We start from the raw sequence: 16,475 nt of genomic DNA, 5'->3' as shown, positions 1-16,475 counted from the left end.
CCTTGTCTGGGGTGCAGGTATAGTGCCCAGTGAACTCCATCGTTCTGCTTTTACTACTTCTCTCTGGTAACTAGAATGTTAAAAAGTGTTCTTGAGTAGTGTGCGAGTGGTCTTTCCTTTCTCCCTGTCTCTGTTCAGTTCATCTTTTATCGATAGGTGCAAGTTTAACCGAGACCCCTACCTTGGGATCACTCAGAGGACCTTATCTCTTATTGTGGAATGGCTGGCAACAGGATATTTCTTCCATCAAATTTCTTTATAGTGGATTCTCTTTATTCCATAATTTCTTCCTGAAATATTTTTTTGACCCAATTAAAAACAAAGATTGAATTTTATGTGATTATTTTAGTTGGCTCAATAGGCAAAAGAATTTTTTGCTAGGACAGTCAGCAAAGAAGAATTACATGCTTGCAGGTATTGAAGTGTATCATTTAATAAAGAAAATAAGCTATTTAGCTATTTTAAAATGCATTTTAATTAGTTAGAGAATGAGACTAAATGAAATCTCCTTTTGGCAGAAAAAAGTAACATTCCTGTTAAGAATTGAAAGAAAAAATGCAAATCAGTTGCTCAGGGTGATATTAAAAGAAGAAAAAGTAAAGCATCTCCTTTAATAAATATTTTTAAGAGCAGTCATAGAAGAATCTTTGAGGATTGTCTAAATCCATATTGATTCTACCACGGTGTAAGGGCAGAAAGGTGGATATTAAAGTTCTGTTGCAAGTAAAAGAGTGTTTTAATGATTATATGTGAGGACCATAAATAGTGGTACCAATCATTTGGTTAGTTACAATGGTACAGCAGTTTGAATAAAGGACAAGTTCACGTACTACTTTAAACATCCACTTTTAATACCTCACTTGTTTACCATTTACAGAAGTACTTAAAATCTTAGTTGTTTATCTCTCATGAAATACCAGACAATAGCATTTGTTCTGTTCTTTTCTAATACCCTATTAAGAGAAATTGAACCGTGAGAATTACAGAACTTAAACCCTGATTGCATCTGTTTGACTCCTTGTAAAAATAGAGTTAACAGATCTACGGATCATTAAGAAATTTAATTAACATTTACTGTAGATGACAAAATACAACAGTTCAAAGGTATTACTGTTACAAGCATGCGAGTTAAAATAGGTATTTACATAGTAGCATGTCTGAAGAATATATATAATGATAGTGTTTCCTGACTGGGAAGCTGTTATGTTCCCTCTCAGCCTGTTCATTCTTTTTTCCAAAGAAAACATTTAATTCCATTTGTCTTTGGTCATGTTTGCAAAACCACTGTGGTTCTTGTAGCTCTCTTCTGGCATCTTTCCAAACTTCTGTCTTCTTACAGTGGATGTAGTACTTCTGCTAAGATCTCCAAGGTCTTCCCCTGTCTTGTTACAGGCAGAGTGGAATGGTTTGAGTGGATTAATTACCTTAATTTTCTTTAGATAACATTGTTTCTAATAGGTAACAGTATTATGTATGTCTTTTTTGCTGCAGCGATCTCCTGTTGATTCATGCTCAGCCTATACTCAGTGTTCATGCTGTTGTTTCTTGCTCATACTCGGCTACATCTTTTCAGTAATGTTAGAGGAATGGGTACCGTTTTGATTCTTCCACTTTTCTAATCAGTTGTTCTATGCTTTGGACTTCATCTTGTGGATGTCAGAACATCATTCCGAAGGCAGTACCTTGCTGAACAGTTGATGCATCTTCCCACTTCTAGACCAAATTATGGATAAGATAACCTGAACCACCCATATTTGAATAGATTTTCTCAGCCTGTTGTGATGACCATGTTTCCTTGGATTGCTTTTAGGAATGTCAAACAAAGCATTGCAACGTAATTTATTATTGACAAATCCACGGAGGAGTTTAAGCTTACTTTTCACTCTTCAAAATTGAGGCCTGATGACTTTTTCTGGCATGTGTCTTACCTGCCATGCATTGATTACAGAATGATTTTGGTTGGAAGAGATCTTTTAAGATCATCAAGTCCAACCATGCACCCTGCACTGCCAAGGACCCTAAACCGTGTGCCTCAGCACCACATCTATATGTCTTTCAAATTCTTCCAGGAATAGGAACTCCACCACTTCCCTGGGCACCCTGTTCCAGTGCTTCACAACCTTCTCTGTAAGGAAATTTTTTCCTAATATCCAACCTAAATCTCCCCTGATGCAACCTGAGGCTGTTTCCTCTCATCCTATCAATTGTAACTTGGGAAAAGGGACTGACCTCCTTTCAGGTAGCTGTAGAGAGCGATGAGTTCATCTCTCAGTCTCCTTTTCTCTAGACTAAAAATCCCGAGTTCCCTCAGCTGCTCCTCGCGTGACTGGTGCTCTGGACCTTTCACCCAGCTCCCTTGTCCTTCTCTTTGGACACGCTTCAGCACCTCAGTGTCCTTCTTTCAGCGAGGGACCCAAAACTGAACACGGTATTCAAGGTGCAGCCTCACCAGTGCCGAGTACAGGGGGGAAAAGGGACTGACCTCCTTTCAGGTAGCTGTAGAGAGCGATGAGTTCATCTCTCAGTCTCCTTTTCTCTAGACTAAAAATCCCGAGTTCCCTCAGCTGCTCCTCGCGTGACTGGTGCTCTGGACCTTTCACCCAGCTCCCTTGTCCTTCTCTTTGGACACGCTTCAGCACCTCAGTGTCCTTCTTTCAGCGAGGGACCCAAAACTGAACACGGTATTCAAGGTGCAGCCTCACCAGTGCCGAGTACAGGGGGACAATCACTGCCCTCCTCCTGCTGGCCACAAGATTTCTGATATGAGCCAGGGTGCTGTTGGCTGCCTTGGCACACGGCTGGCTCATATTGAGCTGGCTGTTGACCAACTCCCCCAGGTCCTTTTCAGCAAAGAGTACACTCATCCAAGCCATGAGCAGCCAGTGTATATAGCTGATGTACCTGATATTTGTCTAGTTAATTAAATAAAGGTTGAAGCCATTTATCAATTAATTAATGAGACATAATTAACCATCAGTCGGTTAAATATACATTTAGAATTGCTATCAGTACCAGAACAGGTAACATTTTTTATGTGTTTAGTATTCAGGTTTAATAGACATTTCTAAATGTTGTTCTGTAACTAATACCAAGAAGCTCCAATAGCCCACGTGTACGTATGCAGTTATATGGAAACGGCACCTCCACTCCCGAGGACATGTGGGATACAAAACCACACCTCCTTCTGGAACCATGGGCCCCCTGCTTGTCTGCACTGCCTGTGGGAGATGTTGCCTGCTCCAGCTCTGCGTGAACCCACTGATTGACATGCCAGTTAGAAAAGCATGCCGCAAGTTCGTGTGCGTGCGGCAGATAGGGGTGAGGTACTGCTCCCTGTGTACTGCATACTGCACTGATGCAGGCTACTGGTGTCTTCAGGGAGCATGGCCTCTCTTGACTGAGACAGAGGTCGTGGTGCTTGGTGGGGTTATTTCCGGCACTGTCAGACCAGGTTTTGATCGCTACTATTTTGCTCCAAGTTAGCTCCCTGAGTTGTTACAAACTTTCTTAATGCTTTTGTACTTGCTAGGCTGAGAGATTCTTTGTCTCAAAAGTCCCTTTGAAGTTCCCTAGTTACTCTTTAGTCTGGACAGTGTTGCTTTCCTCTTTAAGGTGGTCTGTTTCCGGCAAACGTCCCCTGATAGTTCTGCGTGTTACACATGCATGTGTGTGCACCCTACTTGGCCCCTTCTCATCTTAACGGCCATTGTTACCGAAGCCCTTTGGCAAGGGAAGGGGGTTGTGCTGGTACACTGCACTGAAGACCTAAGAAGATAAAACTTACCACATCTGTGTGACTGGAATAAACTAAATTAGCAAAGTACACTTCCGATCTATTTGGATCCTGTCTTTTCTCCCTCTCGTCTTGAACACTGACTGTATCATTTGATTTCAGCTGTCTTTTATACATGTGGAAGTTGTAATAAATTAGTAACATTAGTAGAGAATGTTTTGGCTTTCCGTATCATTAGCTCATGTCCTTTGACTAATAGACGTGCATTCTCTTTTCTTTCTCTGTTATTTGCTATGTGTTTATAAAACCTTTTTACATATTAGTGTCTATGGCCTTTTTTAGTTAAAACTCATTTTTGTGTGTTAGGTGTGTGTTCACGCATGCTTGTGCTGTTTATTTTTGCTTCATGTTAGTGTGTATCTGTTTCCATATTTCCTGTTGATTTTTGGTTTTCAGATCATTAAAGAACTCTTGATGAAGCCATATCAGGACCTTACCATGTTTCCTATCATTCTTCCACATCATGATGGTTTGTCATTGTGTCACTTAATGTTGTCTTCTAGAAACTACATTTCTTGGATTCCTTTTTCCCTTCTTCCTTCTAGAATTCCTTGCTGTAGGACCTTGCCTAACAATTCAGGGTCTCAGTTTTTAAACAGCAGTGTTCAGCATTCTCCTTATTTGAAATTCTCACATCCCTAGAGTCATTAATTATAATTTCATTGTTATGCTCACCTAATTGTCCTACACAGACACATTTTCAACTGTACTCTATTACTCAAAATTAAAGGTAGTTGTTACTTTTCCCCTTCTCCTATAAGCTGCTTTCTTTTTGTGAAAAATAAATATCTGACTCACTGCAAGACTTTGTGGGGTGATCTGTGCCTTCCACTGTAGCTTTTCAGAGACACTCTTGGATGGCTCAAGATCCCTTATTAACACCAACACCCATCTTTGGATGCTTGTGTATCACTTTGTTGTACATAAGTACCAAATGCAATGGCACTGCGCATAGGTTAGCACTGAGGGATTCAGTCAGGAGCTGTGAATAGCAGGAAGTATTTTCTGTAAGTTGTAATATAGCGGCAACATTATTGAAAATAGTAAACTGCAACTGCATTGCGAATGATGTGTTGGAGATGGAACTGCTGAAAGTATAAATGTATAAATAATAAATGGGAAAGTTGGTGATCTGTCTCATGCTATTTATCTTGAATTGTCTTTGACTTGCTAGAGTGTGCTATGAGCGAGCCACCTTCAGCCCAACGATCCAAACCTTCATCCTTTCTGCCATCTGGCATGGGGTTTACCCAGGATATTATTTAACATTTTTAACAGGAGTACTAATGACACTAGCGGCACGAGCTGTAAGTACCAACCAAGTATCTTCTTACGTAATAATGAGTTTTGTAAAAGAAAATTGATCACGTTCTGCAGTCCAGAGATGTGCTTTACAGTGGATACACCGTGTCTGCCTGATAGTGGTGTTTACTTTTTTAGTTGAGAGCAGTGGGAATGATAAATTTTAAGGAGAAGTTGATCAGTGGAAGCAAGCAAGACTGTACACAGCCTACAACATCTTTGTAGCATCTCTTCTGTGGAAGCTCTTCCTCTCTATCAATGGATTGCTATGCCATGCTGAACAGGATGGTGTTATCTAAGATAATTTTTAAAAAACTTTCTAATGATGCAAATATCACTGATGATGAGTAGCTTAAAATTTGTGGGTCAGTGCTATATACTTATAGAGTCTGCCCCCTCCCTAACTTCTGTCCAGTACTATTGTAAAGATGGTAACTAAAGAATGCTCCCCCACAACCAGCAGATAAAAATCTGTAGTGCAGTTACTATTCAAAACTGGAGCACCATCGGCACAGTCACGTTACCAAGCTTTTGCAACTGCTATTCAGAACTGTTTGGAACAAGCAAATCTCCCAAGAAATCTCTCAGTTCTGCTTCAGAAAGCCATGTAAGAGCAGAGACAGGTTTATCAGTTATTCGATGGGAAGGAGGAACAAACAAATTAAGATGTCAGCTCAGAGCATCGTGACACACCAGTTTCCTGTTGAAGGAACCATGAGAATGAGAAATGAAGCAGGCCACTCTTCATTGCTCTAACAGCTAGGGAAATCTGTACTTCAGATTTAGATTGGTGCTAGTGAAGAAACATTGCTCCTCCTCTTTCTTCATAAAGATGTGGGTATAGCCTGTGTTTGACAGAATTTACTCCTTTGTTTACGATGGATATAGCTCCCTTCTCCTTCCCTATTACAGTGATCTTTTGACATTTATCTGCCAGGGGCTGGTGCAAAAGCCAAGGTTCAGGGACAGTTCACAGGTAAAAGTTGTCATGTTCTCTCAGTAAGGTGAGTCTGGTGAATGGGAGTGCTCACTGCCCTTCATCCTGGGCTTCACTAGTGAGCTGCATTGTACTCACGTTCCATATGTATCAATCAGTGTAAATGATAAAAATATTTCAAGTTTCTGTATTAACAGGTACTTAACTTATATGTTAGAGGTACTCCAGCATGTTTACTGTTTAACTCTAGCAGACTTCATCGCCAAAGTTTGGCAGCTCTGATCCACACTTTCTTCTCCTGTCATGCCTAAGCATGTATTCAATTCATTTTACTCCCTTTAATCATTACATATTTCAAAATCAGGTGATTACCTTGGACAATTATAGATTTATCTTAAACATTGTCCTTCAGGTCCTAAAATAAATATTGGATTTCTCTACAAGAAATTCTGTGAAACTTCATCCAAGTTTTATAGCACTCAGAAAAAAGTCATTGCACGTGACCATAGGAGAAAACTGGGGGGAGATGGCAGGATGAAGGGTATGTGGCTAGAATTACTTGTTTTACTCAGGTTAACTAAACAAAGGCTGAATGGGAATGCTGTATCTACAGGGGAATTTGGGTAAAAAGGACAAGAAGGGTAAAAAAGGTTTTTAACGTAAAGAATTGAACTGGCAGGAGCTAGCCTTGGCTTTGTTCTTTGGAACCAGGAGTTCGAAAGAAGCTGAAGGTTGGATAAGCTAAACTATGTACTGTGTGCAGCTTTTCAGAGATGACTGCCTCAGTGCTGGTGACTGGAAGGTGGCAACTGTGATACCAAGCTACACGGATGCTGAATTGAGCCCGTCTTGGCTTGTCAGCAAATAAGATTGTGAGCAAGGAGGACTGTTCAAAGGAAGGAGGGGCAAAGATCTACTGGTGTCTTTTTAGTTACAGGCTTAGATAAAACTGAACCCTAACCTGTGTGGGTTTTGAATTACTTAAAATACCTTTTATATTGCATTTCATGGTTTGAACAGAATTTTATGAACAAAAGAAGACTCAACATAGAAAATTGAGTCATTTTGGTAATAGTCCCACTTGATATTAGTTATCATCAAGATTCATTAAATGCATCACTAGAACTGATATTTTGTATATTCTGATTTATACCCTACTTGTTTTAAAATATATTTTACCAGTGAGTATATGAAACTGACTTATCATATAGAAGCTTTCAACAGAAGCATTCTGGCTTCCGCGTACTCCAATACTGTATTTACGAAGTGGCGTGATAGAATAGAATGTCTGCCTCATTGAGACAAGCAGGCCAAAGTGGCACTGGATTTAGGGGGGGATCAATTTATTTAAATTCTGCTTGAATTTAAAAATACTTAAATTCCTGTGCCGGATGAAGTGCAGTGTCCCAAAAGGCAAAGAATTTTAACCGACTGCTGTTGAAGTTGATGGGCATTTTGAATAGTTCAAAGGTACTTGACCAAACAGTAGCATTCAGATTCATTCCATGAACTGTGTGGAAGTGCAACCAACTGTACTGTAACATAGCTCTTGAAGTTTATTCTAAGCTAACTTACCGTTATCTGTTTTTTCAGATAAGAAACAATATCAGGCACTATTTTGTTGAATCTCCTGCTGTTAAACTATGTTATGATATTATAACATGGATGGCAACTCAAGTAGCAATAAGTTACACAGTCGTGCCATTTGTACTGCTCTCTGTAAAACCCTCTTTCACCTTTTACAGGTAAGTATTTTCTGTGGCATAAGGTTTCTGAAGCTATTGTAGTGATAACTCTAAGATTGGTTTGTTAGCTGAGCAAACTATTTCTGTATTTCTGGTCTAGTGCTTGAACATACCTTGTGTTGTGTATGAGAAACCATAAAGTGCTCTCATTTTTCTATTGTAATAGAATTACTAGTTACTGGGGCAGGGAAAAAACACCAACAAAAAGAAAAACAGAGGGTACCTTTGAGTCTACTTTATGCACTTGAACTATTTTATAGCAAGACTAGATAATGACTTCCCAAAAGTAACTGAAAAAAAAGTTGAGAGCACACTTTTCTTCTCTTTACATCTCTGTTACAGCGCTCAGTACTGTGAGGGAAGACTTAATTTATTATTTCCCCCCCTATTTCTTAAAGGAAATATTAATGTCTTACATGCAAAATACCGTATGCAAGTGAGTTCTAACAGTTTATTCCTTAGGCATCCTGTAAGAGTGATCAGAATTTTACTGAATTCTTTTTGTTGTTGTTGTTTTTTAGCTCCTGCTATTTCTGTCTTCATATTGCCAGCATCCTGGTGTTGTTGGTATTTCCATTGAAAAGAACTCAAAAAGGAAGTAAAAAGCGTGAAAGCATCCAGCCTGTGTGGTCCAAAAAACTAGAAGAAGAAAATCTTTTGCAAAACAACAGTTATTCCACAACAAATAATAGTTTCAGTCAGAAACAAGAAATAACCTGCAGATATCAAGCATTAAAACAGTGATTGAGGAAATTCTATGATGAATATATTTTGTATGTTTTCAGAAACCCATTTTTAGCACCTTTTAAAGGGGTTTGTATTTGTTTGCAAAGATGTTTAGTAAGAAAAGAATGCATTACTTAGGAAAATCACATACAATAGCAAGACTGGAAACAAAACAGATTAACCCCTCCCATGCCATGTCCCTGTGGGTCACGCCTTATATGAAGATATTACCATTATTTCAATGGGCACTCAGGACTTGCAGCGTATGTCCATAGGGTCATATGTGTGCCCTTTGCTGAATGTATGTTGTGTATCCCAAGGCACTGATGGGGTGGAAAAAAATTGTGTCAATCTAGGATTAACAAATGGAAATTAATTTTTCCAAGTGAATGACTTGCCTTAAACCCTCTATTTACTGAAATATTGTTTCTAAGTGGGTATTTTCAAGTTTGATTTTATGTGGAAAGCATATTTCAAATATATAATACTATATGCTATAAAGAAGATTGAAATAGGAAATACAAAGTCATTAGAAGGCTTTTGAATCTTTAAAAGGGAATTGCAATAAGCATCTCAGTATTTGGAGGGTTTTCTTAAAGTATCTCAAACTATTACAGTACGTTACGGAACTGTAAACATTACTGATGCCAAATTATAGTTAGGTTTCTTTGATAAAACGTATAATCACGCATAGCCCTTCTGACTGGATAAAACACCTGAAGGGTCACCTTTTCTGGGGCTTGATAGCTCGAATCTAGGTTTCTTTTACTTTCAAGTACCTAAAAACAATAAAACACTGCCAAGTGGGCTTTGCAGCTAAAGAAGGAAAGCCACAGGACACAGAAGACAATGTGCAAGCACCAGGATTTCAGTGAAAGTGTGTTTTTACCCTTAAATACCAGAAATACTTGTTATGGAACAGTTTTACAAAAAATCATTTTTAATACTTCAAGATGTTTTGAATTTTCAGGCATACAGTAGTTAGTTGATGATGCTTTCAGTATAAAATAACAAAAATACCTTGAGCTCTAGTGTATAGGTAGTCAAACATGAAATTACTATCATAACCAATTTCTGTATACTTGATAATTGATGGCCCTTTATCCAAAGAAGCATATGAATTCAAGGGAAAGCTTTTTCTTTAAATGAGAAGTTTAGATGCAAAGTTCATGTCATGTTTGTGGGTAACATCATGAAAGAAAGAAATCTTTCAAAAATATCTGACAGTGAATTACAGAAATTTGTCAAGGGAATAATGCAGCGGTTACATCTTTTCGAGACCATTTATTGTGATGATGGTCCCTGCTAGAGTACTACTGCTAAAGGGCTACATTTTAATTGCTTATATTCTGTATTTTCATATATTTTTTTAAGTAAACACAAACTGTTTATCCACGTGGGTTTTTTTTTTTTTAGCTTTTAAACTGACAAAATACTACTGGAGAAAAATAATGCAGCTTGTTGACTAATAACCTACAAATGAATGAGAAAAATTTTGTCATAAGGTTTTGAACCTTGAAGTTCTCATCAAATATCTGGCACTAGTGGGGTTGAGTATTCTTAGTACCAAAAGATGGTCCTCAGCTCTGGGGACACCACCATGCAAAAGTAGTCACAGTGCTTCTGGCATGCTCTCTAAAGAACCAGATCCTAAGTTGGGTCGGAGTTGTTTCCTTGCTATGATAACTCTGTGTCTGACCTTTGGCTCCTTGCCTAAAATACCAGGAGGGTAACATACCTTTTCCATATACCTACATACCTATAATTAACCTACAGTTAGAAAGGGGGAACTAAAGAGGAAATGAGAGTGGATGAATCTGTGCATGTGAGCAGGATGTTTGCTGTTTCAGTGACAGCTGTATTATCTTTAAGATAAAATAATCTGACTTCTAAATCCTTACTTTGGGTACCCAAGAAGACCTCCCCTTACATGGGGCAATCACATGGGTGATTGTCATATGCCTCTTCAAAACAGCATTATGGGTTTTTTCTGTTGTTTATAAGTAAGGCCACACTGGTTCCTTTATGCTTGATTATCATTATATACAGAATCAGGAAAGACATTTTTCCACTTTCTGTCCTGAAGGGATGTTTACCTAAAATAACAAATAAAAATTTGCACATTTCTGGGTGGGTGAGTAGAATCAGGGTTGATTCTTTCAACATTTGTTGCCGTTGAACTTAAACACTTGTTGGTGCAGTAGACATATCTACCCAAACAACACTTCTGGATGCCAGTACAACATCTAATGTGCCATTTTCCCCACTAACAGTCTGGTACTGTTCTTTGTGTTTTGGCATGCGTACCCATATGTGCGATGGAGGCTTACTAATTCTTCATTATGAAACAGGAAAACAGGTGTAAGCACTCCCAGAAAAGAAGCAGGGTTAGGATAGTGAAGAGTGGTACTTCAGTGGGAGTGACTTCACAGGTACAGTTTTGTTCAGACCTTTGTGTATGGGTAAGTTAAAACAGCTAAGAAAACAGCTAAGAAAATGTACATGCTTTAGTTGGGGACACATGTCAAGATATGGGTTTCAAAATTGAACGTGACTGGTGTCTGCGTGCCATACAATTATTATTTTCTTTATGATTCGAATCCCTTAAATAATTGCAACACAAGAAAATTATGACAATTAATTAGCTGTGCACAGAATTTATTTTTAAGTGTAGTATCCCTGAATTTACTGTTTAAATGTCATTGCTGAATATAAAAATTCTTTGAACCAAAATCTGCTCTTCATGCAAATTAATTCTCCTAGGGACTATGCAAAGAGGTTTATTGTTTTAATGGCAGCACTCTGATTTTAATCAAACTGGAGTCCTTTGGTTGCTCTCCCGCTGCTTTACTGGTTTTCTGCCTTGCTGTCACACTGAATGCTTTTTAGCCATTCGGTCAGAAAATCAAGAGCAGCCAGTTCTGATGCTTTAGATATCCTCAGGTTTTACACAGGTCATTTCATAATACTGAATTTGAAAGGATGACAGTGATTTACTATTGCTCTTGCTGAGAAAAACAGTAGTACATAAATTTCCTGGAAATTTTAGGGGCACAAAAGGAAACGTAGTTTTAAGTATTCTTTCCCTTATTAGCTAACGTGTATCCGAAAGTGTTTCCTGTATTGCAGAGGACCACACTATGAAAAGCAAATACAACATATCATTCATGATTTTATGGTGCTTTGCAGATGTTTGCCTATTGTGAACAATTCATTCAGGCACTTAATGAGTTAATGTTAGTAAATGTCATCATCCTGATAGTAGCAATTTGCTTGCTTGATCTTTTTTAATCTTTATGATTCTGCATTAATGAAAGAGATACATATTATATATTTAAATTTAAACACTTTCAGTGGTGCTTATCACTACTGTAATCGGGAAGACTTTGTTAGCTTTACAGTTACACACAGGCCCTTCTTTTTCAGGAAACTACTTCTTCCATGGCCATTCCTTCAGTTGACATGTAGACAAGATTTCAGTAATGGGTGACATTTTAAAATATATTACCATTGTAAGGATGTTGGTATGCATTGCAGTATGCTCTTGATAGCAAGTCATACTTCACTGGGAAGACTTTATGAAGAGATCTTTGTATACTTCCTGCTCTACACTGACTTGTGGTGTGAATTTTACCGGTATAGTGTATTATTTAGTGGAAGAATTTTACACTTACCTTGTTCTGTGTCTCCTGTGGGAATAAGTAATACAAATATAGATGCTATGCTTGTATGACAGGATGCACAGCAGGTAGATGGCATTGGCTTGGTTAGCAGTGAAATGTCCTCTGATGAAGAGGAAACCTTCATGAGATCTTCACCTCCTGTCAAATTCATATAAAAATAGTTTTAACAGTCTGGATTTTTCTCTCAGAAGCTTTGTAAACAAGTTGTTGACGATTTGTTTAAATGGTCAAACGTTTGCCTGCAAATGTGTCACCGTTGCTAACATGTAAACTTCCACATGTTCAACTTTGTAAGTTGGCCTCGAGTGATAAAGTTTAAAGCACAAGTAACAGTAATTTAGGCTTTAATTTCCCTTATCCTTACGTTTTTCACTTGCAATTCACATTGAATTCTGAAATCAGGTTTGAGAATTTTTAATTTTCAATTAAAACTTGGAGATATTGTCATTTATGTTGAAAAGTGATCAGTGTTAGAAAAACAGATGGGAAAAAATTTAAGGTTTTTAATGTGATGCAGGCTATGTATAAAAAAATATACATTGGTTCTGTGCTGATTCATGGATCACAGCATTTCACTACATGAGGAATTAATTAACATGTGTTTATTTGCAGTAACGTATTTAGGTGCAGTAATACTCTAAGCAGTACTTAGATTTCCCGTTAAAAAATCAATTGGCTCTAACTCCTTAAGCAAGTATTTAAGTGCTACGCTGAGTACGTACCTAAGCAGATGCTCTAGTGATTTGAGCCTGCTGTCATTAGATCACCAGGTCTGGCTGATTCTAAGGTAGTTTGCACTGTTGCTCTTGATCTTCTTCATAGTCGTGGTGGAAAAGCTGCCTGTGAAGAATTCTCTGGTAAGAAAGTGTCCTGTCAGTGTCGGGGAGGGTTTGTCACAAATCCTGGGGAGAGCTAACCCTATATGCAGAGCTTGACAGAGGATCTACTTGCCTGTGACCCAGGCTGCAGGTGCTCTATGCTACATCTACCTGGTTGTTGCTGTCTTCACATAGACAGTTTGCAACCACCACGAGAAACTGACATCCGTGAAGTCACCCTGCAAAGTTACAAATATTGCAACAGTTGCTTACTATGGCTGAAACTAAATGGAAAGAAAATTTACTTTCTTAAAAACTTGTTTTGAAGTGAGCTTTTGTATGTTTTTTACAAAACCTAACCATAAACTGTATCAATTTTCATCCCATTAAATATCTAAAGCATATTTTTGCTCACTTTAGGTATACAGATGTACAAAAAAACAAATTTTGCCACTTCATCATCTTCTGTGCATTAGCTGTGTGTCCAGTGACTTAGGCCTGGTTTTGGTTTTAGACATTTTTAGATTTTCTAAATTCATGTGCATATCTATATAAACATTGTATAAACTTTGTGAGTTGACAGACTGTAGTTACATATAGTGTGCATACATATACTTAAAATAGGCCATATCAATATTTACCTGAGGCTAGCGTTGAGCCCCCCACCTGTACACCGCATCTGCTGAAGGCCGTTGGGCTCCGTTCTCAGAGCGCTGAGCTTTCTGCTTCCAAACTGACAATGGAATCTGTTGGTTACACTCTAAGTGGAAAGTAAAGGGCTTCTTTCACTCTGGTGCAAAACCAACCCTTACAGGATATTCTGCTGCAGACTCTGAATACAAAATTTGACTTCACATACACGACTGAAATCTGAGTTAGGGCCAGTTTTGGAGGAAGCTTTTTATATTATTAGTGACTTGGTCTGGCACCTTATTCCAAACAAACCTCTGCACAATCTTGTTCTCATTCTCTGAGGGAGAAGTACCCCAAGCTGGATTTACATTTAGGTTTCACTATAGCATGTCATGTGAACAGATAGCTGTGGTCCGTGCCCTGGTCAGATTAGGCTTCTGAACTACCATGATGTAATCTGAAACAAAAAATAGAGGAACAGGGTGCCCGGAGACCAGTAATCAGAATAGTGCAACGCTACGTATTAAAGGTGCAACAATCTTTTGTCACAATGAGTTAAGGAGTATTTGCCTATGCATATTTTGCCTTTCTTTGTGTTTATCAATTCCCCTTACATCTTTTCTTTGTACCTTCTTTTGTCCAGTGGTGTTGACTATTTCCATGAAGAATCTTCTGACGTGTCTTACTGTGACAAAGGTGTCAAAATGATACAGTAGTGATTAGGTAGTTATTCTTAAACCCCAGACCTCAGATACATCCTAGATCAGTTAGAAAAGAACATTCAAAATGTATGGAATGAAAAATAGTGTAAGATGGGTAAACATAGCATTATTCAAAGATATCGTATTAAGTTATTCAATTTAAGAATTTAAAATGTGGAACTTTGTTCTTTCCTGCCTTGGTTACACATTCAAGGGAGTAGTTTTACCTCAATGCAGAAGTAGTTATGCCTCCAACTACCCATATGTTAAGGTGAGAAAACACCCCTAAAAGTGGATAGCTACAGTAATCCTAAATTTGCCTTTCCTGGTTCAGGTTATAACACATTGTCAGTGAATTTCATTTTTATTATTCCAAAATATATATTTTTTAAAAAGTGTTATTTTTCAACAGATCCATAAACTGAGTGTTTGGTGTATGGTAAAATTAAAATACCACTGTTAGTTACACTGTGATTGTGATATTTTAATAATTATTTCTAATTTGTCTCAGCAGTGCTGCTGAAGCAGCATGCTGTTATGTTTTAAAGGTGTTTTTAACTTGCCTATAAATGTTTTTTTCTAATTTGTGTCTTTAAATCTGATTAAACTGTAGTTTAAAAAAAATGAACTCGGTTTTCTAAATTCTTTGGTGTCTGCCTGTCTTTAATGAGTGCTAAAGAACAAAATTATTTTACTGCAGTTTCTCCTTTTAGATTATGAAGCATTACAATGTGTGCTATGTGGAGTGTTCTGCTTCAAAATTGCTTTTATTTCATTTGTTTTCTAGACCTTATATACAAATATATGTATATAATTGTCTTCCACTAGAGCTGGTCAATAGAATTTCAAGTCTCTCCTCTAGTTACTTGGGAAGGGTACCTACAACTTTAAACGCTCCATCTCAAAGCATATCAATACTCCACATGCTCTCCTTCTGAATATGACAGCTCAGCTATTTTTAGCTTAAGAAATGGAAACCTCATAACTAACAAATCAAAATCAATGTTTTCAACAAGCTGATGCTTTAAATGATGATTCCAATGAAGCAGGACTAAATGTGTACCATTTACGTGCATTGTTCTGCTTTTTGAACGTGACTGCTAGGACTCCACCGTGACGGTTTCTGTTGGCTGGTGACAGTATGTTAAGGCAGGCTGAGACTCCTTGACTCAGAGGTTCTCTACCACGTGTGTTTGGATTGTTACAGAAAAGAAGGGGTATTATATGTCACTACTAGGACTTGGCTGCGCTAGGTTAATGGCTGGACTCAGTGATCTTAAGGGCTGTCTCCACCCTAAACAATTTGATGATTCTGTACCAAACAAGGGAAGTTTCCATCACTTTGTCTCACACAGAATCATTTTATCTCTTCTTTTGATCAAGTGTTAATTCTGCTTCAGTACAAACCTTGTAAAGCCAATGTAACTTTGTGATGACATCTTCACAACATCTGTTTCTGCAAGTGTCCCACCCCAGAGGAGTACTGGAATGTGTGTGTTGGTCTCTTGAAAGGCCTTGCTGTAGTAATGATATTTTTAAGCCTTGTGTCTTTGGAATTCTCTTTTAACAAGCTGTATGTGGGAGATAAAAGTAATTGCTATTTCAACACGAAGGACTACAGATGCCATTTTAGAGGCTCTGGTGATTTCTGTCATTTCAAGCAGAAGTTGGAGACTGCAATGAAATTGCCTTCTCAGATATGCATTCACAGTGGAGTCGGTCAGGAGTTTGAAAAGTGTCTTCATGAACAAAACATTTATTACTACATTTGGTGAAAGCGATTTAGGAAATAATGCAGTGAATCATTTAAACAGATTAACATAAAGCATGGCTTTCTACTATGTTCCATTTTCAGGATGCTGACTTCTGATGAATCTTACTATTCTTATGATGGAAATTTTTAACTCTGCACTTACAAGGTTCCAAAACAGACAGTCCTGATTAAGAACATCCCAGAGACAGCAGGTATTTTCCTGTGCCTATAATTAACTTAATTCCATCTGAGTAACTTCCTGATAATGTGCAGGATGTTTCAGTGTGGAATACAGAAGTAGTTCTAAGGGAAGATGTCTTCTATGTACTTACTAGATGAGAGTTGGAGACCTGTGCTCTCATCAAGGTTTGCCAGGACATCTTG

The 16,475-nt window shown here is 38.0% G+C and overlaps 1 protein-coding gene across 1 annotated transcript in view; it reads left to right on the top strand.

The window, feature by feature from the left end:
* MBOAT2 (membrane bound O-acyltransferase domain containing 2) overlaps positions 1 to 8,879 on the top strand; it is a 22,734-nt gene extending 13,855 nt beyond the window's left edge. Inside the window, exons 7-9 of the mRNA XM_010132946.1 lie at positions 4,968 to 5,100; positions 7,626 to 7,777; positions 8,299 to 8,879. Coding sequence (XP_010131248.1) covers positions 4,968 to 5,100; positions 7,626 to 7,777; positions 8,299 to 8,521 — 508 coding nt within the window. The 3' untranslated portion in view covers positions 8,522 to 8,879. The remainder of the gene's footprint in view (positions 1 to 4,967; positions 5,101 to 7,625; positions 7,778 to 8,298) is intronic.
* The last annotated feature ends 7,596 nt before the right edge of the window (positions 8,880 to 16,475 follow it).

This window comes from Buceros rhinoceros, unplaced genomic scaffold, assembly GCF_000710305.1.
Source record: "Buceros rhinoceros silvestris isolate BGI_N320 unplaced genomic scaffold, ASM71030v1 scaffold18813, whole genome shotgun sequence".
Classification (NCBI taxonomy): Eukaryota; Metazoa; Chordata; class Aves; order Bucerotiformes; family Bucerotidae; genus Buceros; species Buceros rhinoceros.
The sequence above is the reverse complement of the archived record's forward strand: the minus strand, read 5'-3'. Positions and strand labels throughout refer to the sequence as shown.